The sequence below is a fragment of the Serinus canaria genome, chromosome 8 (assembly GCF_022539315.1).
Source record: "Serinus canaria isolate serCan28SL12 chromosome 8, serCan2020, whole genome shotgun sequence".
NCBI lineage: Eukaryota > Metazoa > Chordata > Aves > Passeriformes > Fringillidae > Serinus > Serinus canaria.
The window spans coordinates 10,946,431-10,971,738 of NC_066322.1; the positions used below are offsets into that span (position 1 = coordinate 10,946,431).

The window sequence follows — 25,308 nt, forward strand, 5'->3', positions numbered from 1 at the left end:
GATTAATCAATAGCTTTAATTGAGTTGAGACTCCTTAGTGGGTAGCTTTACCACCTTCGCTGGCCCTGCCTCGGCACTGACCCCCCACCAAAAACCTGTTGCTGTGGCTGGCCTCTGCCCGAGCTGGGCTTCCACAGCACAGCGAATTCCTGGGACTTGCAGTTGCCTGGGGCTGCAGAGGGCTACTGCAGCAGCAACAGAGGAGCGGGACCGTGCGGGGCTCCCCTGGCACGGGGTAGGAGGCCCCAGGAACAAGCTGAAACACAAGGGGCTGCAAAACGTCCACGGCTCATGGTACCCGTTCTGTCAGCCACGGCAGAGCCCCCGTGAATGGGCAGGGCAGGACACGCACCCCAGCCGTGCAGCCTGCGAGCGTGCCTGGGGACGCCCAGAGCACGGGGAATGGGGACGGGGAGCGCGGGGCTGCCTGCGGCCACCGCCGGGGTCACACTCCTGCACGCCCGAGCCACAGCTCTGCAGAAGTGGAGATGAACATTTCATGGTAAAATATGCAGAGCATGGGACAAAAGGAGAAAGCGCTTCTCGCATAATGAGACGCTGTCAGAGACAAGCTCCCCAGGAAACCAATTAAGAGGGCGCTTCGCGTGTGTCAGGCCAACACCTGGCAAAGCCCCCTTTCCCAGAGAGGATTCCAGCCGCGCGGCTGCCCGGCCCCTAGCACGGGAGCGGCGGGGCCGCTCACCCACGGCTGCGGGCACGTCCCGGAGCCCTCAGCACGCCGCACGCCCGCAGGGCTGAGCCCAGCACTGCTCCCCGATTGGGGCTGGCTGCGCTCCGCGGGCGGGCCGGGGCTGCTCGGGCGGGCCGCGGCTGCTCGGGCGGGCCGCGGTGCTCGGAGTGGCCGCTGGAGCACCGCCCCCGCCCGCCCCGCCCCGCCGCCATGGCGCTGCGCTTCTCCGCCAACCTCTCATGGCTCTTCCCGGAGCTCCCGGCGCTGCCGGCGCGACTGGAAGCGGCGGCGGCCGCCGGGTTCGGAGCGGTGGAGGCGGCTTGGCCGGCGGGCTGCCCGGCCCAGGAGCTGCGGGCGGCGGCGGAGAGGGCGCGGGTGCGGATCGCGCTCCTCAACGCCCCCCCCGGTACGGCCGCGTCCCGCTGCTCCTCTCGTGCGTGGGGTAGCGAGGACCCTCCGCCGACCCTGCCACTCTCTCCCAGGGGACCAGGAGGCGGGCGAGCTGGGGCTGGCGGCCGTGCCCGGGCGGCAGGCAGCCTTCCGGCAGGGCCTGGAGGCGGCCGTGCACTACGCCCGGGCTGTGGGCTGCCCCAGGTAGGTGCGAGGCGGGACCCCCGCTCCGGCCGCGGCCCCGACCCCGCGGCTGCCGGGGGGGGGCTTCCTCTGCTGCCCTGCCGCTCCAGCACTGTGCCGAGCGGAGCTGGCCCTTTGCCCCATGGTGCCTGCCGCCACCGGGTGACGGAGCCTCTACCGGGCAGCATCTCCTGCTCGGCTGCGTCGGGACTGAGCCAGCTCGGGACAGACCCCGCTGTGCCGGGCCGCGGCTTCAGCGTGATCGCTGGGAGCGGACCCAGAGCTGCCAGGCACGAGCCTGATTCTGCCCTTCGCAGTAGAGGCTCTTGTTCCCACCTCCACACAACACTCCTCAGGATAATCCTCCCTTTTTCCTCCTCCACTGCACGAATCGTTTCCACCAGGACACCACAACAGTTGCTTTATTGAGGCCACGCTGACTCCAGCACAGCAGAGACACCGTAAAAGATGCAATTAGCCTGGCACAGCTCCCTTCAGCAAACCAACAGGGCCCTTTTATTCCACTTACTTTGCACCATTCTTTCCTGTTGCAACCCAGTCCAAAGCCCTGTGGAGGGCATGGGCTCAGCATGCCAGAGGCTGCCCAGCACCATTTGCACAGTGGTACAGGCACATTGAAAAGGTTTTTATTTCTACTCTGTGCCTTCCCCCAGTGGTGGCTGAAGATGGCCATAGTATTTCATGGCAGGGCAGTCCAGCACGGGGCACTGGCCCCTCCCTGCTCACAGCCAGCAAGCCATGACACCATACATGGGACAGGCCCCTGGCAGAAGCAGCATGCCAGTGGCCCAACATGCTGGTTTGGGGCCCAGCCAAGGAGCAAGAGTCCAAGTTCCAGAGTCAGGGTGAAAGAGCTGAAATCAGTTAACAAAAAAGGGAAGAAGCAAGGTCTGTGATTTGTCAGGCAAAAGGTTCAAAGTCATCCCTCTATGTATTGAGGTGGGATGGAGCATAATTGTGTCCTGGCTGGCAGCTGTTGTGTCTCCTGAAGGAGAGACAGCTCTTCTTACCCCCTTCTGTGTCTGCTCCCCCAGCCTGGCCCCCTTTTCCATCAGCAGAGGAAGGTGCATTAGATAAGGCCAGCTGCTCACAGTTGTGATAATCTTTCTGTGCCTGTAGGATTCATGTGATGGCTGGGCGGGTCCCCTTGGGCACAGACCGGGCTGCAGTGGCAGGTGAGATGGAAACCACCTTCATTGAGAATCTCAAATACACTGCTGACCTCCTGTCCCAGGTAAGTGGGAAATGGGTCCTGCTTTGTGTGTGCAGCTCTTAGGATACCTAAGATGGGGAATATCCCACCAGCCTGGCACAGGGAAGTTTTGCTTCCTGCTGCAGAGATGACAGGGTGCTCCGCAGGGTGACATTACTGTGTTACAGGAAGACATGATTGGACTGTTGGAGCCTATCAACAACCGTATCACTGACCCTCGCTACTATCTGAACACCCCACACCAAGGTAAGCCAGACAACAACAGTCTCCTTTAGAGGAGAAGGATCTCCAGAGTCTGAAAGAGGTTGCCTCACAAGAAGGGAGATGCTGAAGGAGCACAGTTGATAAAGGGGGTCCTGGGACTTCTTTGCAAAGCTTCCACCCTGGGGGCGATAGTTTCTCATTACTTGTCCCCTTAGCTGCTGCCATCCTGGAGAAAGTGGGACGGCCCAACCTGAAGCTGCAACTGGTGAGTCAGCATTGAAGCTCTCACAGAGAGAAACTTGCACAGGTCCCAGAGGAGTTCTGGGGGCCATGGGCTTGTTATACCCTCTAGAGGACACTGGACAGGGACCATAGCACAGCTGTCCTTAACTGCTCACTGCTGACCAGCTGCACCCTCCATTTTTCTGTCTCACCTCCAGGACCTTTTTCACTGCCAGATCATGGATGGCAATTTGTCACGCAACCTGGAGACATACTTCCCACTCATCGGTAACACCCTGCACCCTGCACCCAGACCACTGGGGAGTGGCTTTGAGAGGGGGCCTCCTACTCCAGGCTCTGCTGTAGCTGGCTGGGAGTGTGGGGCTGCCCTTGGGTCACCTTGTCTCATGGCCAAAGAAGACTGCAGGCAGGGCTGCCTTGGGCATGGTCTCTCCCCTTCCCTCCCTAGGTCATATTCAGATTGCACAGGTACCAGGGCGGCACGAGCCCGATAGCCCTGGGGAGGTGAACTTCCCCTACATCTTCGAGCTCCTGGAGTCCCTCGGCTACACTGGCTACGTGGGGTGCGAGTATGCTCCAACGGGTGAGTGGGCCTGCAGGTCTGAGCCCCACAAGCAGGGCCAAGCACAGACCAGCTGGCTGGGTACTGTGCAAAGACAGGCAGGACCTGGGGGGCACAGGTAGTGGGTGTCATCCCTACCTGGGGATGAGGGCTCTGTCCTGAACAGAAACGGCTCCAGCTGCAGCAGACCTTGTCTGTCACTGCAGGAGACACCCTGGAAGGTCTGGGCTGGCTGCGATCCTACTGGGAAAGCCGAGGGCTGCAGCACGGTGGGACCAGCAAGGCAGCCAAGTAAAACTAGAAAACCATGAGAATAAAAGACAAAGCAATGGCTTAACAGAGGAGCATGTGTCTTCTCTAGGACTAGGGGAGTGTGGTAGGTGGGATTATTTCCTAGAATGAGGTTAGGACCATCTATGTAATTTCCCTTCCCCAGCATCTACTGGGCCATCCCAAGCTGTTGGACCCTCATCTACACAAGTCCCACCTGTAGCATGTTCGATTTAGTGATGGCTCAGGGACCACTGTAGGTGACTCCAGGCACACAGAAAACTTTCACTTCCAGGCTGCAGGGCTCCCTGGACTGGAAACCAGGGAGAGGTTTCCAGTCTCCCCAATGAGGGGAGCATTCCAGCTGGTGCCTGAAGTTGTAGAAAGAACACTTTGGACTTTCAGGTACTGAAGTTCTCAAAGCTGTTGCCAGTGCCCAGCACTGACTGCAGCAAGGCTGCAAGTGAAGCGAGCAGTCCCCTTCCAGGCTGTCTGATCCAAGGTAACAGGCTGGGAGCTGCCTGCACATGGATACTCAAGGCTGACTGCCCTGCTGCTCCTGCTCTGGTGGCAAGCGTAAGATTTCGGATCAAACCCAGCCAGCCCCATAGCCAGGGCTGCTCTGCATCCTCCACAGGCAGCTTTCCACAGCCTACAGCAACTGAGCAGGGATCTGGTTCAGTTTATTTCACAGATAGACCAATGGCTCAAATGTACACCTCCATAAAAGCTTCCTGTGATCCAGTTCACCCTTCCTGTCCCATTCTTGCTCTCCCAAGGAAAGCAAAAGGCCAGAAGCTGTTGTCCTCACCGCCAGTCAGGCAGCCTTGCACTCAGGAGTCTTTCCTCCTGAAGCCAGAGCACTGTGCAGTGCTGCCCTGGGCAGAAGATGGTGCCATGCACGCTCCTCAGTGCCTTCCCAACAGGCAGAACTCACCTATGCTTGCCAAAGCGGTGTCCCTGAGAGTTCTGCTTCAGCCAGGCTGCAGCAGCCAAGTTCCTGCCCTTCTGTTTGGTTCAAGGCCATTTAGTATCAAACCCAGTGAAAACAGCACACAAGGGCCATACGAGCCAGCGAGGAGGTCACATCCCCAGGCTCCTCGGTCAGCAGCCACAGGTGCCGCTGGCAGCGCTGCCTGCAGTGCCCACGCACAGGTCCCCCCAGAGACCCGCTCTTCCCCACGGTCACCAATGGCACGGCCGTGCCGAGGTCGGAATAGGCGCTGCTCCGGGACGCGGGTGCCGGTGCTAGAGCAGGCCTGTCCACAGGTTGAAGCAGGCAGTGTTGATAACTGACTCCAGGTGATGGTATGTGGACACAAGCTGTGGCAGAGGACTCTCGCTGTTCTGGGGCTGCACTGGGAACGGCTCCCGGAAAACCACAGTGAGGCTCTGCCAAGAGGGAGAAGAGGGTCAGGATGCAGACAAGCACTGTGCAATCCCTAGCCTAGGTGTGTGAACACTTTTTTGGCAGTGTTAGGCAAATACTGGGAGAAATCCCAAAATGCCAAAGGCACTAAAATAGTGCCTCTTCCTGTGACAGCATGTTTGAGCCTCCTCCCAATTTTTCTGCTCGAAATTCAGTGCAAGGACTTGCCCACTCTGTCCCAGCTCTCATGCATCTGCAGTTTCACCAATCCTGGCAGCAGCCACAGGAGAGGAGGGGATCCTACTGCCTCCACAATAACAGGAGCTTCCAGGGAAATTAGAGGGAAATTTCTTCTTCTAAAGGAAAGAGTAGGAGTGCAACAAATGGGGAAGGGGAGGAGATTAAATGTAATAACCGCAATCCTAAAAATAAATGCTGCCTGCTCCACTCTGACTAGTGACTGTACTGAAAAGGCAAGGCAAAGGCAGAGAGGAACAGGGAGCAGGCAGAGGTTGCAGGAGCTGAAGCAGAACAGAAATGTGACTCAGTGCACTCAGATCAGCGTCATGGAGGCAAGACACAGGGACGGGATGTTCTACTGAGTTGAAATGCAGCACATCCAATAGCCAGGGTCCCCTTACAAAATGGTAAAGCCATGAGCTTGTAACTACAAAACAGCAAATGTACCACCATCATTTAAGAGGAGAAAGGAAGTTATTTGTGAGCCCAGCTCCAGCAGCACACAAGGCTTCAGAGCAGACTGGGGGAGACAGAACCATGAGGGAAATGCAGCTCAGTGTTACCAAAGTGATGTGCTGAAATTCTCTTTGATAAGGTAACATTTCTAGACAAAGGAATCATGGTACATCTTATCTGAGATTCAGGATGGATTTGATGTGGTGTCACATGGGAAATTTACGTAAGCTGAAAAGATAGGAATTAACTCAAAAATTATGAGAACATGGCAGTGCTGAAAGGGGGAATGGAGAGAGGTTACAGATAGAGTTCCTTCAGGACAGGCTTTGGGACTCACATTGTCTAGTACTTTAACAAGTCTGGTCTAAAGATGAGGCATATGCTGATAAAATTTGAGGCACTAATACAAAAGAGGATTGGGATAATGCAAAAAAAAAAAAAAAAAAAAACCAACGCCCCAAGAGAGTTTTGAGAGGCCACAAGAATGGGATGAATGCTAAGCACAAAATACAATGTTATGAAAACCAAGGATTTCTCTTACAAAATAAGAGTCACTAGGAGAGGGGATGGAAGTTCTGGGTTTATCATATCAATGACCACAAGGTGACACTATGGCCATCAGGTGGCAGGAGGCTCTGAGCAGCCTTTCAGCAAGCGCTACCTCTTCTATCTCCCCTACTGCTTTTCAGATGGAGCATGATTTATTTTAGACAGCATCAGTTACTCTGCAGTCTCTGCAGAAGCCTTATTGTGGACTGAAGCCTCTTGCAGATCCCCTGCTCTCACATGGAGCTGCATTCCCTGTGACCTATCCTGTACCCTGCCTGGGAGCACAGCTGAAATCAAAGTATTTTTGCCCTCAAGTTCAGTGAAGGCAAAGGCCTTTGCAGGTTTGCTAGGACCCCGACAGTGCAGGTCCCCTTCCTTTCTGCCCAGATAGGAGCAGCCCACAGCACTGGTGACCCCTCCCAGCCAGACTCAGTGTGATCTGACTTTGGACTGAATACAGAAGGACTGCTTAGCCTGGATAGAGAGACAGCTGAGAAAATGATCCAAAAGCAATCCTGTGAAGAAAAAGAAGATCAAGTGTTCACTCTTTTCTAATACAAGAACAAAGGAACATCACATGGAAAGAACAGTAAGAGTTTCAAAAATAAGTCAAGGAACTACTTCACCTAGACTGCAACTGCCTTATGGAGCTGCAAGTCAGGGAAAATCATGGATGCCAGAAATTAACCAAAGGAAATAAAGCTGTGGAAGGCTATTAAATAAATGCAAAGTCCACTTCTAGCTCAGGATGGGTGTAAGCTACAGATTTTCAGATGCTGGGAGAGTATTTAGGAGAAGCATTACAAGCTTCTTGACCAGGTTGTGTTCTCATGCACACCTGCCCTTGGCCACTGCTGGATCAATCTAGACAGATTCCTGACCTTAGCCAACATAGCTGTTGTCCTGTTCCCAAGGACTCACCGTTTTTCCTGAATGAGAATCAAGAAACACAAGAACAAAGCAATCTGTGAACTTCTGGTTGAGCACAACCTGTCAGGAGAGTCACAGAGCACGTTAGAAAGGAGCCAGTAGAGAATCCAGGACAGGGACACAGGGACAGAGGCTGCATGTTGGCAATGGGCTGTGTCTTACCAGATACTGGGTGCCGGTTTCAGCATTGTGGAAGTGCCGGCAGCTCTGGGGAAAGCGGCTCAACAGCACCTTGATGAGGCTCTGGTACCAGGACACTGTCATGGTGAGGAAGCATTCCTGAAGGCATAGAAAAGGCCTGATCTTCAGCCTACCTCTAGCCATGGCACCAGCAGCCATAATGCTACAGCAGCTTTCAGACCACAAATCAGATGCAACCTTCACAGCCCACTGCGGATGCTGACCGAGGGCTGTTCACTCTCTATAGACAGCTCAATGCAGTTTCCCCCTTCCCCTGCCAGCTAGGAGCTGTGTTCCTGCCTCTACCTTCCCACCAAGCAGGAAGAGATGTGCATTGCAGGCCCCTTCACCTGGCACCCCACTCCATCCCCAGAGCAGAACAGCAGCTGCTGTGCTGTGCCCCCATCCCCGCTGCTCACCAGCTGGGGATCGACATCTGCGATGGATTTCCCATGCACGGCATCGAGCAGCTCCTCCAGCTCCACCAGTGAGAGCTTGCCCAGCTTCAGCTTGTCAGAAGCCAGAGGCTCCAGAAGGAAAAGGCGCTTCCAGAGGTTGTCCCTGCGGCAGTGGCACTTGGCCAGCTGCACCATGCTGCTGAGCTGCTTCTGGGCTGAGGCCACCTCAGAGGCCAGCAAGGGGAAGAGTGGAGAGGTGTAGAAGAGCCCTGGCCCCAGTTTGACCTGCGTGCCCCCCGCATAGAACTCGCTGCTGTCCTCCACGTCCTGCCACATCTCCCGCTCTGCCGACGGCTGCCGGCCCAGGCTCGGCTCCGGCTCCGCTGCCTCCCAGGCCGCCCGGCCTACCACAGGCTCCAGCACCTCCCGCTGCAAGCGCGGCAGCTTCTTGAAGCGGCGCATGTCGGCCGTGAGCCGTGGAAAGAGCTCCCGCTGGCTTGTCATGATGACGTAGAAACGCAGCCTGGGAGCAAGGAGACACCTGTGAGCTGGGGAAGGGCTGCTCCCCTCTCAGCTGCACTGCAAATAAACCACAGGCCCTTCTGTCCCTGCCAGAAAGAATGCTTCTCTATCCAGGTTCTCACAATGATCCTCCCCAGACACCAACAACTCTGCCTGTGCTATTCCAGACAAAACAGTCCCTCCCAGAGCCCTCCTCCCCAGCCAGGAGGCTTTGCTGTCACTGGCCCCCAGTGCTCACCGGAGCATGCGTCTCTCTGCCTCGCTCTGCTCCTCAAATGGTGCAGCACTGTGGCAAACCAGGAGGGACACATCGAAGTCATCATGGTGACGCAGACCTTCAGAATCTTTGTAGGAGCCCGAGCTGGGATAAAAAAGCGTATCAGTATGAAGGAAGCCTCACTTTGTTCTCCCAGGGCTCCTGATCACAACAGAACTGTTGGACATGGGGAATTCCACACAGCAGGACTCCTCAGAAGTGCGATGGGAAATGTCAAATGCAGCTGCACACATACACACCACTATTGGCCATCTCAGAAGGACTGGCCAGAACTGCTGTCTGGCACTGTATAGAACAGTCAGCTTTGTTGGTACCTTAGGGCAGTGTCCCCAGGACTGGCAAGTTGCAACCAATCTCCAGCAGCTCCAGGAACTTGCAGCAGATGCACTCACCTGTTCCAAATAGAGACCAGTGCATATTCATTCTGCTCTGTGCCTGGTGTTCCCTTCTTGCTGTCGTTGCCCGTGGCTGGTCGGGCCATGCGCAGGGGTTTCATGTGGTAGGTGTTGGCGTGGTCAGCAATGTAGTTGTACAGCTGGTGTGCAGTGATCATGTTGGTGGGAAGGGCCAGTGTGCCTAATGGAAAAATACATTGCTATCACAGGAGACACTCTGTGCCTCTTACCTGGGCAGAGCAGTGTCCTCCCACCTACTCCAGGAGACAGAGCAACAAACTGCCCTTTCCACAACAGGGCAACAAGGACTTTCCATGGAGCTCAGACACTCCCATCACCATCACCCTGTCATCTCCCTGAATACTCCAAAGGTCAGGAAAGTTTATTTGTAAAGGACTTTTGCCAAGCTGTGCAGGTGATCAATCCCAGACTGAACATTTATTGACCTACATACCTTGGAAAACGTGATTACGGCCAAACTTGGGGATGTCAGAGTGATGGGCAATGAAATCCTCCAGGAAGCTGGTGAGATGGTAGCCTTGGCGGAGAGCCATGTGCGAGCCCAGCAGATACTGGTGGACTATGCGCAAGTGGAAGTCGTAGCTGAATGAATGCACGTGCATGAGGTCCCTCACCTTGTCACACTCCTCCGTGAAGAGCATAGACAGCTGTGGAGGGACACAGAGTCAAGGCAGGAGTGTTACCAGGCACCTCACACCCTCCTGCAAAGCCCTGCTGACAAGGCATGGCACAGCCAGTGCAGCTGCCCCAGCATCAGAGCAGGATGCAACCTCATAACACTGCCCTGTGCATGTGCAAACTTTCCAGGAAAGAAAGGCCAGCAAATCTGCAGACAAGGTCCTGGAAGGCTCTAAGCTTAGGAGAGACACTCCTGGCATATCTAAGATGCAGCCTTGCTACAGAGCTCCCTTGGAAAGGACAGTATGGTCATGCATGCCTCCTATCTCAGACAGCCTGGGGCTGGCCAGCCTCTACACAGACACCCAATACCCTTGGGAACAGGCAGGGGATACCCTGACCCTACAAAGGGGAAGGGAGCAGGCAGCCCCAGAGTGTTATAGAGCAAGGCACAGAGGTATAAAGGAACCTTTCTGGTGCAGAAAGTAATATCCTCTAGCAAAGGGCAGGGATCATGTTCACAGATACCTGCTCCCATTCCACTTCCTTCTTGTTCCAAGGGAAGCAGAGAGCCACGCACTGACTTTCCTTGGAACAAGCATCTTTGCCAGAATTGCTCCTATTCTTCCCCAGTCTGCTCTGTCTTGCTCACCAAGCTAGGACAAGAGCCATCCTCTTGGCCAAACCTCCCACCCCCTTTTACTGCAATCCAGCTCTGCTCAAGCAGCACCATGGCGGGCACGTGGCTGCAGAAGGCTCTGTGAGGCTCTGCTTTTCCATGAGGAGGGAGCAGAGGTCTCCAGAAGTTGCCATGCCTGAAATGCCCACTACGTTCCAGAGATCACTCCTCCCCACGAAGCATCTCCTGACCCCGAGGAGCACCAGCTGTGCCTGCAAAGCCATTACCTGAGAGTTCACGGACTGGCCCATGGGGATGCGCGAGCACTCCAGCGCGTATTGCTTCACACAGAAATAACAGCCCTGGAGGAGAGAGCACGTGAGCAGAGCACAGCACAGCCTTGGGCCCCTCCAGGGAAGGAGCACAGCCCCCATACCTCACACCTGGCCTGGGGCCCAGACACTCTCGCCCCATGTTCTGTCTCACCTCTTGTCTGAACCAAGCCAGACCAGCTAACATGTGGCTGAGCACAGAGCACCCTAACTGGTGCTGAGCTCTTCATTATCATTCCTCCAGGCAACTCTTACTGCTCTGAGCCCTGCAGAATCATCTCCAGCTGATCCCAATCTTGCAGGACCGTGGAAGAAGTGGGACAGGACAAATGAAGAATCACATGCCCCTGCAGCACTCCTCATCACTCCCTTTGTCACCTCTGAACACTATCCCTGAAGATACCCCAGAGATCATACTTTGTTTCTTGTTCTTTCTTACCTGGAAGGCCAACTCCATGAGCACAATCCCACCTGGAAGAGCTCGCTGTAGATGGTAGGTGGCAACAGCAGGGCTTGTGCTCTGGGAAGAGAAGGACAAAGCTAAAGAGGTTCTCTGGCTCACAGGGGTGTGAAGCCGCCACAATGCTCTGTGGCAGAGGTGGAAAAAGAGAGGCCTCATCAGCTGAGCAATCTCACTGGAGAGAAGAGAGGAGATGGCAGAGCTGACAGTGAAAAGAATCCTAACAAGCCTAATAAACAGCTTTTGAGAGAACACACCAGACACATCAATCCCTTCAACTACTGTTTGCTCAGGACAAGGCGTCTCTAGAGTGTGGGACACTGTGAGCTAAGGAACAATAGTGTCCATGGAACCTCACTCCCTGCTGTGGTGTTCCCAGACCATTGTGCCTGCCTGATACAGCAGCTATCAGAGACATCCTGTCTCAGTTCAGAGTTTAACTGCCAGCAAATTCATTTTCTCCCTCTTAACTTGCTCAGCAGATTGCTCTCCTCTTGTTTTATCTGCAAGGTGTTGTCTTACCCGCAGTCCTGCACCAACATCAGCCAAAGGCAGGTGCCAATAAAGTGTGAGAAAAGGGTGAGTAAATGCTACATGCTCCCATCATCCCAGGGTGATTCCACAAGCCATGGGTAGTTTCTACTTAACCAGAGACTCCAATGGATTGCTCTCCCAGGTACTTACTTATTCAGTCTTGTAAGCTCATGTTCACAAAACTTTTTGTGTTCACAAAATCTGCTGCTCAAAGAAACGCTCTCCTTAGTTTCAAAACTGGCTCCAAATACTTTCATTTGGTGGCCTCTGGGTGTTACACTGAATAAGACAGGAAAGGGTCAATCCCTTTCCAGGTTAGTTGCAATATTGTAGAGCTCTGACTTGTTCCTCCCTAGCTGCCATTTTATACATGAGAAACCTCAGCCTGCTCTCACCAGTAGAGCCATTCCAGGCTTATCTTCTCTAACTTCTTTAACTTCTGCATTCATCTCACTCTAACTAAAGATCCTTCTACCCTAGAGTTGCCCTTAAGCATAGATGCTGAAGGTTCTCTGACAGGTAATACTTCAGAATCTCACCCAAAAGAAGCTATCCTTGCCCTAGGTCATCCTGTTCCTCTTCTGAGCCCTTCCAAGCTGTTACCAGTCTTTTGATTATTTGCCCTGGTTCCACCCAATGCCAGGAAAGGGCTCTGAGGCCTGTAGGAGGACATGCAGGAGGGCAAAGAGATCCCATCACATTCAAACTCTCAAAGATGGTGCTGGTCTAGACACGCTTTCTCTGCCCCCCCACCTCCTTTCTGCCTGAAACAGTTTCAAAAGCCAACCAGAACTGGCCCACTCCACAAACCTGACCTCCATCCCTGTTCCACTCTTGTAACAGAAATGCACTCACCTTTGGACTTCCCTCTGGTTTCGGCTTTGTGTAGGAAAAGGACCCTCTACCCTCCACTCCCATCGCTGCCAGAGCTCGGATCCGGCTTGTGCTACTGGAAATGAGAGCAGGGACAGCCTTGAGCAGGGAGCCAAGCCCTATTGTGTCAAAGCAGGGCACAGCTCAGTGTGTTGGTTTTTCTCCAACACCAGAGTTCCCAGCACGTCACTGACCTGCGAGTGGTAGGTGATGGTGGCCGCACCTGGACCAGAATGAAGCCCATGCTCTGCAGGTACTGGATGTACTGCTGCAGGAAGGCATTGCACATCTCCTGCAGCCAGGGCTCCTCCTTCACCTTGCAGGGCAGTGCATCTGCCGAGTCACAGCTGTGGCTGCGGTCCCTCCCTGAAGCTGTAGAGTCATTGGAGCGGTGGCGCTTCTGCAGGAGAAAGGAAGTTCCTGAGGAGAACTGCTATGACTGGCCCCAGCAGAGGACACCAGGTACACAGGCTGAGCAAAAGATAGATCTCTCTCTGCCAGAGAGCACTAACATCTGGTTGTCCAAGCACTGTCCCAGTGCATGCGCCAAAATGCAAGATCTAAGATTTACCCAGCCATGCACTGACCTAACAGCACTGCAATAACCTGCAGGAACCTGCTGCTTCCCCCAGAACATCTGCCTCCCCCAAAACAGCTTCCACAAAGTGTTAGTGGCTCACAACTGGCTCATGCAAAGCTCAGAGCTTCAGCTCCTATTACCATGGTAGGAGTCCAATGCCCTTATGAATCCTGCTGACATCTCAGGATTTCCTAGCAGTTCAGTAGCACTGAAAAGGAACAGTGTTTCCTTCTAAACACTCAGTTCTCCTTTTGATGTCTTGAATACTCCTTTTCTATGTGCTGAGAGAGACTAAGGTTTCTTTTTTTGATCTCTCTGCTTTAAGCCTGCAGTTCTGTTACATGTTTCTATCTGGCTTTCTGCCTATCTGCTCCACCAACCACAAGAGATGTCTCTTTACCTGGCATCTCTCCAGCTACTCTCTGACCTTGTCCAAGTCTCTCCAGTTCAGTGCCTTTGCCACAAAATGTTTGGTCTCACACTAACTGCCCAGATGAAGACATTAATACACAAGTATTTTAGAAATTTATTAGAATATTATCTATTATACTAACACCTCTTTCTGATGTACTCTAACCAATGTCTGCTGCACCCAGCTGTCCACAAATTGCAGAAACCACTGAGATGTGTGTTCTGTACAGGCTCTGCAGTGAGTGTACAATACAAGAGGGCTCAAATTTCTCTCCATATTGTGCTGTTTTACTGCAAACCAGGTCACAGCTCCCACAAAAGCTCTCATTTCACAGGCTACTCAGGTGCCTTTTAAGTTCTTTGCATTCTTTTTCTGTTCTGACCAATCTGAACAGCTCTTCAGCACTGCAAAGCCGGGCAACTCATACGTCCCAATAAAAGACCTGGAGATACAGAAACCAATAGAGCACCTTGAAACCCCTGCTGCAAAGGCTCTTCAAATCCAATAACCAATTTCCATTTTGCTCTGTTCCAAAAACAAAGTGAAGTTTTCATTCTGTGATGATACTTTCCCTTTCACCTGTGAGTGTTCAATTTCTGTAGCAACTTCTGCTTAAAGACTGTCAAAATCCTTTTGATATTCTGATAAATTACAACAGCCTTTTCTTTCCTTCTGACAGATGTACAGACTGTGAACAGCCAGTATGGGATCTGCACCGCTTAGTCTGTCAGGCTGCAACCTGCTCAGGATTCAGCTGGTTTGCCTTCAGTGGTTTCAGCTATTTGTTGGGTCCAGAAAAGGCTTACCAGGTCTGGCTGCTGAATGCATAAGGGAAGTTGTGCTTCCTTAACAGATCAGTACCAGACAGTGCCCATGATGGCTTCTCCAGACTCAGCCCTGAACTCCCTGGGTAGAAAAGGAAATCAGTCTTCTCCAGGGATAGTGCAGCTGCAGGAGAAAAGCTTTGAGGACCCAAGGATTTTCTCAGTCTCCAACTTACAGCATTCAAATCCATCCTGGATTTTAGGAGTGAGGCCAGAGCAGCCCTGTCTTGGGAAAAGACAGCTCCTCTGTCCCTGTGCACAAAGCCCAACCCCACTGGTGCTTGCTAACACTCACCTTCCCCTCGACCTTGCCCAGCTGGTCAGTCTGGATTTGCTGCCGGAAGGCCGGGTCAAAGAGCAAGGGGGTGGCACAGTAGTGAACCAGGCGTGAGGATTGCTTCAGAGTCTCCAGGTCTGCCAGCTGCACAACATGAGAGGAGCACAGTTCCAGCACACACCCCTCACCAAGGCTGGGAACAAGCTGTCCATGACACTGCGATGCTGCTCAAATGGAGATAATCAGAGCAATCCCCTGCTTTGCAGCCTTTCCAGTGCTGGGCAGTGAGACCCCATGCCCAAACATGGTTCAGAGCCCTGCAACCCCAAAAGTTCAAGCAGAGACCATGGCTCCAACTGCCTAGCACCATCCCCACCACACACCCTGCTCAGAGCTGCAGTGCTCCCCTTTGCTGGTGCTCCCAGTGTGCTGTAAGAAGGCCTAGCCCACAATGTCTCCAGGCTGCACTCACACTGATAGGCATGTTGGACTGAGCTGATCTCTGCTGCCAGGTGACAAAGAGGTTTTCAATCTTCATCTGTTTCTCCAGTTCTGAAGGAAAGAGAGCAGTCACAAGAACATCAAGCTACAGCCTCAAGTATTGCTACTCTCCTTCACTCCCACCCTGAACAGACCATAACCCATTCCCACAGAGAACTGTCCCCTGACAAAACTCTTGTTCTGCTCTGACCTCCTTTTCCAGAAGTGAGATTATCAGGCAGGCTCCCCTGGTATCAGCCGCCTCATCAGCTTTACCTTTCCTCTCCATGCTTTTGATTTCCAGGAACTGGGCCCCATGCCGAGCCACAGGGTCAAAAGGTCCCAAGTCAGGCCCATGGGGTAAGCGCCTGATGGTGGTGACATCCCGCAGAGCTTCGTCAAAGGGCACCACGTCGGGGTGGAAGTGCAGGGATGGGAGGCTGCGGGCAGAGCTGCTCAGCCGGCCTTGCTCCTTGCTGGGTGGGGGACACGGGCTCCGGATCAGCGCATCCACCTCCAAAGTGGAGTTCAAGAAAGGATTTGGCTCCTAAGTAGACAGACAGCCATGAAAGCCTCCTTACTGCCAGCCCTAGAGCAAGAACCCCCAGAGTAAATCCAATTCTGGCCATCTGCTTAAATCTGTGTTAGCCTTTCCCACTACCAGTTCCAAAAAAAGCGTGCCTGGGCTCTAATATGAAGTAGGGAGCCCATTCCTCAGCCTCCACCCTAAGTAATTCAGTCACCAATAAGTGCTTCCAGCAGAAGGACGTGGCTTCTCTTTTCACCTGTCTCCAAGAGCAGAGCAACAGTCTGACTGGAAATGGTCAAGTTCGACATGTGAATGTTTGGGGATGCCCTGCCAATCAGCACACAAAAGCTTGCAAGCTTTCTCAGACCCCCAGACTGCCAAGGCCCTTCCTGAAGAAGAAAGAACTGCCCTGCCAGGAGTGGTGCCCTACCTGCTTGCTGTCCTCATGCCATGGTGTGTCCATGAAGCAGTGGTGGTGGAAGAGTCCCAGCTTTTGGCTGATCAGGCAGTGCACGATGTGGGAGCGGGCATTCTGCCACTGCAGCAGGCGTGTCAGGGAGCAGTTCAAGTTGGCTCCCAGGTCTGGGGACCAGTTGTAAGTGTAGAGCGTCAGCTGGAGAGAGAGGAAGGGGAGGAAGACTTAAGGACATGCTCAGAGAGAGCCTGCATGGTGGCACAGGCTGCCCTCGGTGTTCTGGTGGTACTTGCTGCAGCTGCAGCCAGTTTCAGATGACAGGCTGGAACAGGGAGAATGGCAACAGCTCAGCTACAGTCCCCTGTGAACAGCCACAGCCATTACTACCTTTTTGTCAATGATCTCCATGAAGAGGAACCTTTGCCGGGGCACCAGGTCTCGACCAACAAGGCTGGGATCAGAGCCTCTCTCTGCTGAGCTGAATTCCATGGCCTCAAAGCGCTGGAGCCCTTTGTGAACTGGAAGAAGCCACAGTTATGACCCTCAGTACTGGTTCATCCCACTTTTATGTCCCACCATGCCATTAAGATGTCATGACAGGATGTTTTGCCACAGTACTGCTCGGCTCATCTTGAAATAAGCTGTCACAAACACATTAAAGAGTACGGTCTCAGAAGGCAAAACTAGACAACCCACTGCCCACCTGAAGTCACAAGCAGTCTGTCCCAGTAAGGAGGGGACCCCTGTTCATTGATGTCCCCCCTAAAAGACCTCAGCACAGTCCCAGGGACCATGGCCAGGCACTCACCCTGTTCTGTGCTGCAACGCCACTGCTGGAAGTTGCGTCCCAGCAGGATGAAGTGTCTGATGACTCCAGGGCAAGGGCTGGTATTCTGACCAGACTTATAGGGCATGAAGGCAGTGCCCCGATGGTAGCTGCAAAGAAAAGCCCCAGATGCGGCTGCCAAGTAGAGCTGTGGCAGTAAAAGTACAGCTGATCAACACCTGCTGGTGCTAAACAGCCACCTGTGAATTGCGTAACTCACCAGATTTGCTCAAACACTTTGACAGAGGTGTCACTTGCCAGGGCAGTGACCAGGTTCACCACTTCCACTAGGATGGAGGACAGGAGGAAACGAGAAACCATCTCCAAGGAGCACTGCTGCACCGATGGGCACCCTGCATAGAAGATGTACTGTAGGACAAGGTGCCAAGTTGCCCCAGAGCCACATCCTGCCCACATGAGAATTGGAGAGGGCAAAGGGCCTGAGGCAGACAGAGCTGGAGAACAAGAACCGTATATGGATGAGAAGATGAAGCCTGAAATAACCCCTGGTTTCAGGTTCTGGCCCAAAGTGGGACCTGACCAAACACCCTGCATGCTCTGAGCACAGTACTTTATTCCCCCACTTATTCCTTTTTCCCTGGCTTACTCCTCACCAGAGGAAGAGCAGAGCTCTACTTTGCCAGCAGGAGTGTGAGAGGATGTACAAACACCAAAGTGAAAGGTAACCAGAAAGTAGCAACATATCAGCCATACAACCCCAAATCCCTGCAATTCTCTCCCTCCCTGCCTGCAAGAGGGTCTCCCATGCAACTTCATAGTCCCTGGGCATGTTACAGAGGCTCCTCCATCCCTGCTACACCTGGGAGCTAAAGCACTACTACAGCTGGTTGCTGGAGTCCAAGTCTCTCCAAAGCAGCTGCAGGCAAGTTCAGCAAGCCCCGGACCTGGAGCATGGCAGACATAACCCAGGCCTTAGAAGGCTTGTTGTGATGCACAGGCACATGCCAGGCCTCCTGAAACAGCTTTCTAATGCTGATGCTGGCCCTGAGACTAGTGTGACTCTGGGGAGGGTTGGGGAGAGACAGGATGTGTAACTAGGACAGTAAGGAATGAAGATGGATGCTGCTGTAAGAGGACGTGTCCTGAGAGCTCTGGGTAGAAAGGCCCACTCCCAGCCCATCTGGAGGAGCTGAAACACATACCTAGGTGGTTCATGAATGCCATCCACTGCTGGCAGGTTTGATTGAAGAGTGGGTGCATGGTACCTACATCCCCTTCTTCCAACTGGCAGGCTCGGCGCCTGAGGAGAGGGAAGGGAAGCACAGTTACACTAGATCAGTCATCTGCAGGGAAGGTAGAAAAGTGCAAGTCCCTTCACAGCTACAGAGCAGAGCCCTCGGAGCCTCCTTTTTGGGATGATACAATCCTTGAGCTGGGTCACTCTTGGTCAGTAGCCATATGAGTGTCAGGGGTTGCAGAGGGCCTCACAGTGCAGAGAAGGGATCTCTAGCAGGGAGAAACAGCTGTGCTCCCAGCAACACTCCAGCAATAAGGGGTAAGGCTTTGTGGATGGAAGGCAGCTTTCCTAAACTGCTGTGTAAGGGAGAAACTACAAGAAAAGGGAACGTGGTCCAGAGGCCAGGATGCAGAGCAATGTACAACAGATTGGGGAAACAACATCCTGACTGTCCAGCCTGCAGGCTGTGCTTGCCTCTGTGCCTGTTCCAGCTCAGCTGTGGCCGTGGCCCGATCCTGGCTCAGGTGCTGCTTGACATTCTCTGTTTTGTGCCGCCGTCTCGTGCGAGCCTCCTCCGGCCTCTCCAACACAATGTCATCAGTAGTCTTGGGGCTGCCCAGCTCCGAGGACTCTGTCTTGCTCTAGGAGAGGAAGGGATAAGTTAATGTTGTTCACATACACAGCCCAGACAGTAATCCCTGATCTCAAAGTCCCTGCTGCAAGCCGGGCTTCCCACTCCCAGCCAGACTCTGCTGTCCATTCCTCGTGGCCTGACACAGCATGAAAACCTTACAGGCCCTGTTCCTTCAGCCACGTTACCAGCATGTCCCAGAAGCTGCGGCGTCCCAGCTTGTTTGTGGGTGTCACTGGCTCTCCAGAGCTTGGCGAAGGTGCAGAGGTGAAGTGCAGGGGTGGAGGACAGCTTCTGCCAGGCCCCCCACTGGCCAGGGCCAGGCCCTTGGTCTCTGACATGGTCCTCCTTAGGCCTCCTGGGGAGACAAAGCAAATCAGACTCTGCAGAGCCTCCCGCTGCAAAGCTGCTGGGTACCCCATAGTGTCTGGCCAGAGCCCGGCTGGAGAGAAGGGCAAGAGCCATCAGTAACATCCAGCAAAGTGGATTCAGTCTCAGGGAACAGACACACCCTTAAATATCTCTCCAACACCAACGTCTGTGATGCTTCTTCCCCAAGACACCACACAGGAAAGCACCTTTCTCCCTCCTTGCCCACGCACCCAGATTCCCCCAGCACAGCCAAGCTCCTGCAGGCCAGGCAGGAGGAGCAGGGCTCGGTGGAGGCTCAAGGTGGCCATCCTGGCCAGGCTCTCACCCGCAGAGCTCAGGTCCTCCAGGTCTGCAGCACTGAGGGGGCAGGTGGCTTCCACGCACAGCGGGGCTGGCAGCACAAGGAACTCCATGACGGCGTCGCAGAGCGCGTGACGCAGGGCCCCGCGCAGCTTCTCCGACAGCTGCAGCAGGCTGATGTTGCCCTTCTCCCAGATATCCAGGCGCACCCGCACGCAAGGTTCTGTGGGGAAAGGGGAGCTCTGCATGGCTCTCCAACCCTGCCTTCACCAGCCCCCAAGGTGCCCCAGGGTATGTAGAGGCTGCGGGCAATCGGCAGCTGCTGGCCAGCTCCCCACCTGAGGGCAGGGGCTCAGCCCCTGGCTGGTGCATGCTGACGGCTGTGAGGCTTTCAAAGTCGCTGTCCTGCAGCAGGCCCACGATGGGAGAGGAGGAAGGCAGCTTCAGAGGGTCAGGCCTCTCCCCGTGGGGCAGCAAGGTGGGGCTGCCGTGCTCGTCCACGAATGTCAGTGCAATGCATGCGATTCCTGCGGGGCGCAAGCCGAGACAGCCTCCATCAACACCCCACCAAGTACAGCCCCACATTCCTGCCTACACCTTGCCAGCTGGGACCATCACATCATCACTTGAGTTGCTCGGTGCCACAGGCAGGGCCCACAGGAGGGGAGGCAGCCAGGGGAGCAGAGGCTAGCTGTGCCTGTGGGGAGCCAGGGTAAGAAGCATGTTTGGCACAGGGTGTCCCCATCATTCCAAGAATCTCTCTCCTGTAGAGCCACAGCAGATTTCACCTTGCCCTGCAGGAGCTTCCTGGGTTGTCCAGCAAAGCACACATCTAATAGCGCCTGGCCACTCCAGCCCTTTGCTAAGCAAGGGACCGTGCCACACCAGGACACAGCCACTGGGAGAGTGATGATGCTACACTCTGGAGCACCAATGACATTTGAAACACCAGGAACCCCATCTTCCTCAGGGAAGAGATGCCTGTTTGAACCTGTGGGAAAAAAGATGTAGGACTTTGGAGTTCACTGCTTGCAAGTTAACAGGGCAGCACATGGACCCTCAGCAGCTAGGAATCACTGAGCTGCCACCTCAGGGCAACAGGTTCTGTTTGCTCTTTTATCCAGCCAGCAAGAAACAGGGCTCAGCTAAACAGACACACAAACACACAGAGGAGTCAGAGCTGAAGCCACAACACAAGGAAAACAAGAGCAGCTGGGACCAGAGAGCTGCATGGGAAAAGGAGATGGAGTAACACTTGGAGCCACAGGTGCTACCTTGGAAGTGAGAGAGTGGAAAGAGGTGCTGCACAAGGTCCGACATGGTACCTACATAACAGAAGAATATTCAAACAGTGCACGAGGGGCACAAGACACACAATGGCCAGGTGACAGACCACATAGCCTACACAAAACATGACATGACAACCTGCTGCAGGTGGGCCTTATCCAATCCCCTCTCCAGAAGTCTAGAGAAAAAAGCAAGGACATTGCCCATACAGCCCATGCTCAGTTACCCAGATTTCCCTCTGCAGCAAGGCTTCTGCCACAACTGCTCCCACCTCCTACCCCACAGAGCCTCTGAGCCCCTCACTGAGGTCTCGCTGTGTCTAAAGCTGCTTCCTGCAGCAACAGGTCAAGCTTAGCAAGCTGCTTTGTGGGAGGCCTCAGTTTGCTCTGCCACACGTGCAGAGGTGTGCAGTCCTTCAGGCACACACCTTACCCACCTTGCAGCCATGGAGGAACACACTCCACCAACACTGACCTTCCTCACTCACAGCTCTCCAACATGGGAACACCTCCCAACACACAGCCCCATACCCTGTTTCAGAAGTGAGCACAATACCTTTTCCACCAGTGCCTTGGCCACCTGGCTTGTTGTACAAATAGAGATCCTGGTCAGGGATGCTTCCATTGTGGTTGAAGTAGTGCTAAGGAGAACAAGGAAGAATACTGACAAAGATTAGAGAACTTGCCTTAACTGGAAAGAGGCTTACGTATATGCAGAGCTCATTCCCAAACCCATAGAATCAAATCCAGATCTACACAAAACACTTGCCAACACAGCCTTCACAACTGCTGGGGGGAAGGAACCCCTTACAGCTCATACAGAGTTATGTGGCACGACGTATCTCTCTTCACTACTGTCTGTCTTTACTATGGCCCTGCTAAGGAGTGGGTAGCTGCTCCCAAATTTTTATTAATCCAGATGTTTTAGTCCTTAGATCTGAGGGAGCCATGCAAGGAGCCAAGTTCAGCTTTGAAAGGGGGTCTTCTCCCATGCTCCTGGAAGATGACTGTGGGCACGAGCTTTGTAGTTGCTGCTTTTTGCACAGCGACTGCCTGTCATGAAAGCATGGCCTGTCTGGGCTAATCAGGATGTGCTCAGTCCTGTAGAACTCCCTCAGGCCTCAGGAGTTAGTGTCAGTTTCTCCCTAACCCTCCATGGCAGAGCTGGCAACACGGTGTCTGAGCTGCCCCAACAAATGCCCCCAGCAGCAGCTCGAAGCTGGGCAGCCTTCTGTCCCAGCCCCAGCCCTGCTCACCTTGAAGTGGTGCTCCACGTTGCTGTCGGTGTACTTGGGGGTGTGCAGGAAGATGAGCAGGTTCTGGCGCAGGTAATGGGCCACGGCGTGCAGCCAGGGCATGGCTGAGGGCGGCAGAGAGAACTGCAGGACCTCGGTGGGCGGCATCCCAGGGGGCTGGATAAACTGCACACAGGAGGCTTTAAACCCCAGCTGGGACTACAGCCTGCCCTGGGGCTCTAATACTGATAAAAATGGTGTCAGTTGGCTCTGCAAAGGGAGAAGTGAGGTGGGCAGAACCCTAGACAGTGCCCTGAGACAGATCATAGAATATTCTGAATTAGATGGGACCACAAGGATCATCAAAGTCTAACTCTGGCCCTGCCCAGGACAGCCCCAAGATGCAGGCAGACATTCATTCCAAGGTGTGGGAAGGAGGGCACAGTCCTGCCATGCTACAAACCCAGCAGAGGGAATCTCCCAGCTACCCTGGCACCCACACAGTATATACCTCAGTGAATGCCAGCCTGACCAAGCACTGGAGCAGGGAACAGGATGTAGCAAACTGCCCTGGTCTTCCCTGGGGCAGGAGCAGCTGAGACAGGTGAAAATGTAGGACAGTGCTCTGGGCTGAAGAGAGCAGATTAGCCAGTGAGGTACCTCCACATCTGCTGGGGTCAGCTTGCAATTCCGCACCAGCATGACAGTGATGATATCCAGGGTGGCCTCATCCAGGCGTCTGCGCAGCACCTTCACCAGCTCGTCTGTGATCTCAGGCCCTGACAAGTGAGCAGAGGTAAAATCAGCTTTTTCACCCCATCCAGTAAGAATGACTACAGCCACTCTCCCTCCCTGTTCAGGATGTAGCATCCTCACACTCACTTCCCACAGGGAACATGACTTTCCCCACCATCAGTTTCTTCAGACATATTTTTCTATGGGTTTATGATCACAGAAGACTGCTGGTGGAGTAGGCAAAGACAAATGCACTCCTGCACAGGGTCTGCAGAAGGTTTCATTGTGGGCTATGGGTCCTTTCCTTATATTTTCACCCACACAGAACAGAGAGCAGCTCTGGGCTAAGGAAAAGCTATTTGCTCAGGAGTGAGATTCCTCTCTTCAAGCAAAGAGGGCAGGGAGCAGAGCTTTGTTCCTCTGCTTTACATCAGCACAGTTCTGCTGCCAGGTGCTCTAACACATACCTGCTGAGGCAACACCATGGACCATCAGCTGGATGTGTCTGTCTATCTGTCCCACAGGGCGGGCAGAGTCCACACTACGGCATGAGGCAGTGTCCAGAGAGGAACGAGAGCCCTGGAGAAACACAAACAGCCATGTGGAAGTAGTCTCACATGAATTCATTGTCCCAGGCCATCAGCAGGGTCAGGCAGATGCCACCCACTGCCGCCCCACTCCACACATCTACAGTGTAAGTTTTACCCCACATAAAATCCAGGTTGCTGGAACTACTGAGCTGCCTCCATTCCTGTGACCATGAGCACCATGTCCACTCGCAGAGTGCAGCAGACTCACCATTAGATCCTCAGTGTAAATGGGCTCCTGGCTGCGTGTCAGTGCCAGCGAGCGAGACGATGCACTAAGGCTGCTCTCTGCTTCCCACACCTTCCCACTGTGGGTGGTTTCAGTCAGCCTGAATACAGAAAGACATGTCAGCCTCCATTCCCAAGGATGACAGCATCGTACATCCACATCTTCCTTGCTCTCCCCTGTACACTTTGTGGGGACTAGTCTTTAGAATATGGAGTTTGTGGAGAAACTGCTCTCTGGCCCCCTCAAAAAAGCCATCATTTTTCCTCCTATGTAAAAGCTTAGCACAGGGAGAGCAGGATGGGCCTTGCTTGATGTGACTGACTCATCAGAAATCAGGTATTTGCTGCTTGGGTCACAACACGGTCCCTGAGGCTGGGCAGACACTTTCTGTCCCAAGGAGCTCTCAGTCTGTGTAGCACACATAGCAAGGCCAACAAGTCATACTGGCTTCTTACCGGAGGTAGAAAACAGATTTAGTGGCACGTTCCTGGTAGACAAACATATTCTTCCTGTTCACCACAGAGAAGGCATTGAGCACTGAGCGAAGCGCCTGGATAGCTGTGGGCAAGGTGGGACATTAGCTATCCCACATACCCTTCTCTGGAGTGCCAATCCAGCCAGCAGCTGGACTCCTGACACGCCACACGGGAGGAACCTGGGCTGTACGTACCTCGTGAGACCCCCATGTTGGGGCCCATCTTGAGGCGTGAATGCACGTGGATCAGTGTGCTCCACACCACCCCACAAGCAAAGTGCCCTGGCATGAACTGCATGGTGGCAGCCAGGTAGTCCCGGGGCTGGTAGCTCTCCTCTACCGAGTAATCTGTAAAGAACATAGGACATAGCTGGGGCCACAGCATGGAAGTTAACATCTTCTTAGGCATCTCTGTATCACTACAGCTGAGGCATGGCTAGGGGAATATCCATACCATCTGTGGGCATCACACGCTGCCTGTATGAAGTATAGGGTGTTTCACTCTTCCAGATGTCCTCCTCACTTTCTGCTACCAGTAATGAGTTGCATATGTGGCTGTCATGCAGGTCCTGCAGCAGCAAGCGCTGCAAAGGATGATGAAAGATTGGTTCTGTGGCTTGCACAGCCATGGAAGACAACAAGAAGTGTTTAGGGACAGACTGAGTCCCTTTTCTTGTGACCCCACCAGCAGAATTGGCTCCCCAGGCCCTCTGAGATGAACCCAGAGGGCCAACTAGACAACCTCCAGAGGTCCCTTCTGATCTAAGCCATCTAATGACTGACAGCTCTGTTAGTGCCCTCTTAAGATTTATTACCTGATTGACAACCCTGCAGATTTCACTGATCTTCTTCACCACCACCTGGTTGAGACTCTGGCACTCCCCTGGCTGCTCCTCTTCTGTCTCTGCTGATGCTGCCTTCTCCACACTCAGGCTGCTTTATGAACAAAGGGAGGATGGGGTCAGCAGGGCATCTGGACAGTGCCCATCACTAGGTGCAGGGAGCAGGAACACAGTGGGAAAGGATGGCAGTTTTCCCCTTATAGAGCACCAGTCTAATCCTGCAACTTCCCATCCACATTGGGCAGGGAGGAGATTCTATCAGAGATGAGTGAGTGGCAACAAGGTCCCAGTGCAGAGAGGCAGTGGTCAGACAGGGGACCCTCCTTACCGTGTGTGGTAGTAGACCTCCACTCGGTCCTGATGGATTTTTATGATGAGCCAGAAATCCGGCATAAGGGGGCACCTGGGTTCCTGGTCACTCATTAGCGCCTCCTCATACTCCGAGTCACTGCTTCCCCCATCATAACCTGCAATGTAGCCTCACTTCAGCCCTAGGCCTGGCAAAACGCCTCCTCCCTGGGCAGG

General features: G+C 53.8%; 2 protein-coding genes across 9 annotated transcripts in view; one reads left to right on the top strand and one right to left on the bottom strand.

The window, feature by feature from the left end:
• Positions 1 to 888: 888 nt before the first annotated feature.
• On the top strand, positions 889 to 3,844 carry HYI (hydroxypyruvate isomerase (putative)). Of its 2 annotated transcripts, XM_030226466.2 has the most exons (8): positions 889 to 1,097; positions 1,174 to 1,285; positions 2,405 to 2,519; positions 2,666 to 2,744; positions 2,918 to 2,967; positions 3,143 to 3,212; positions 3,394 to 3,528; positions 3,714 to 3,844. In XM_030226466.2, exons 1-8 carry the CDS (start codon positions 902 to 904, stop codon positions 3,800 to 3,802), a joined length of 846 nt encoding a protein of 281 aa, XP_030082326.1. In that variant the 5' UTR covers positions 889 to 901; the 3' UTR covers positions 3,803 to 3,844. The 2 variants fall into 2 exon arrangements, with proteins under 2 accessions (XP_030082326.1, XP_030082327.1); XM_030226467.2 differs by lacking the exon at positions 1,174 to 1,285.
• Positions 3,845 to 4,439: 595 nt separating this feature from the next.
• Positions 4,440 to 25,308, bottom strand: part of SZT2 (SZT2 subunit of KICSTOR complex) — a 52,221-nt gene continuing 31,352 nt past the window's right edge. For 2 of the 7 annotated variants that reach the window (XM_018912346.3, XM_018912349.3), the window contains exons 40-72: positions 25,112 to 25,250; positions 24,757 to 24,877; positions 24,396 to 24,525; positions 24,137 to 24,289; positions 23,922 to 24,024; positions 23,449 to 23,566; positions 23,118 to 23,229; positions 22,576 to 22,694; positions 21,937 to 22,101; positions 21,237 to 21,321; positions 19,733 to 19,921; positions 19,420 to 19,617; positions 18,911 to 19,080; positions 18,566 to 18,732; positions 18,057 to 18,154; positions 17,114 to 17,246; positions 16,876 to 17,003; positions 16,455 to 16,585; positions 16,083 to 16,265; positions 15,400 to 15,670; positions 15,116 to 15,195; positions 14,662 to 14,787; positions 12,745 to 12,950; positions 12,533 to 12,626; positions 11,123 to 11,203; positions 10,639 to 10,713; positions 9,548 to 9,761; positions 9,091 to 9,274; positions 8,660 to 8,782; positions 7,921 to 8,422; positions 7,484 to 7,600; positions 7,313 to 7,381; positions 4,440 to 5,169 (exon numbers count right to left, since the gene is read on the bottom strand). In XM_018912346.3, coding sequence (XP_018767891.3) covers positions 5,026 to 5,169; positions 7,313 to 7,381; positions 7,484 to 7,600; positions 7,921 to 8,422; positions 8,660 to 8,782; positions 9,091 to 9,274; positions 9,548 to 9,761; positions 10,639 to 10,713; positions 11,123 to 11,203; positions 12,533 to 12,626; positions 12,745 to 12,950; positions 14,662 to 14,787; positions 15,116 to 15,195; positions 15,400 to 15,670; positions 16,083 to 16,265; positions 16,455 to 16,585; positions 16,876 to 17,003; positions 17,114 to 17,246; positions 18,057 to 18,154; positions 18,566 to 18,732; positions 18,911 to 19,080; positions 19,420 to 19,617; positions 19,733 to 19,921; positions 21,237 to 21,321; positions 21,937 to 22,101; positions 22,576 to 22,694; positions 23,118 to 23,229; positions 23,449 to 23,566; positions 23,922 to 24,024; positions 24,137 to 24,289; positions 24,396 to 24,525; positions 24,757 to 24,877; positions 25,112 to 25,250 — 4,928 coding nt within the window. In that variant the 3' untranslated portion in view covers positions 4,440 to 5,025. Of the gene's footprint in view, positions 5,170 to 7,312; positions 7,382 to 7,483; positions 7,601 to 7,920; positions 8,423 to 8,659; positions 8,783 to 9,090; positions 9,275 to 9,547; positions 9,762 to 10,638; positions 10,714 to 11,122; positions 11,204 to 12,532; positions 12,627 to 12,744; positions 12,951 to 13,273; positions 13,985 to 14,348; positions 14,449 to 14,661; positions 14,788 to 15,115; positions 15,196 to 15,399; positions 15,671 to 16,082; positions 16,266 to 16,454; positions 16,586 to 16,875; positions 17,004 to 17,113; positions 17,247 to 18,056; positions 18,155 to 18,565; positions 18,733 to 18,910; positions 19,081 to 19,419; positions 19,618 to 19,732; positions 19,922 to 21,236; positions 21,322 to 21,936; positions 22,102 to 22,575; positions 22,695 to 23,117; positions 23,230 to 23,448; positions 23,567 to 23,921; positions 24,025 to 24,136; positions 24,290 to 24,395; positions 24,526 to 24,756; positions 24,878 to 25,111; positions 25,251 to 25,308 lie in introns of those variants that run through there. The other 5 variants (XM_018912351.3, XM_009088636.4, XM_018912347.3 and 2 more) reach the window with 5 other exon arrangements.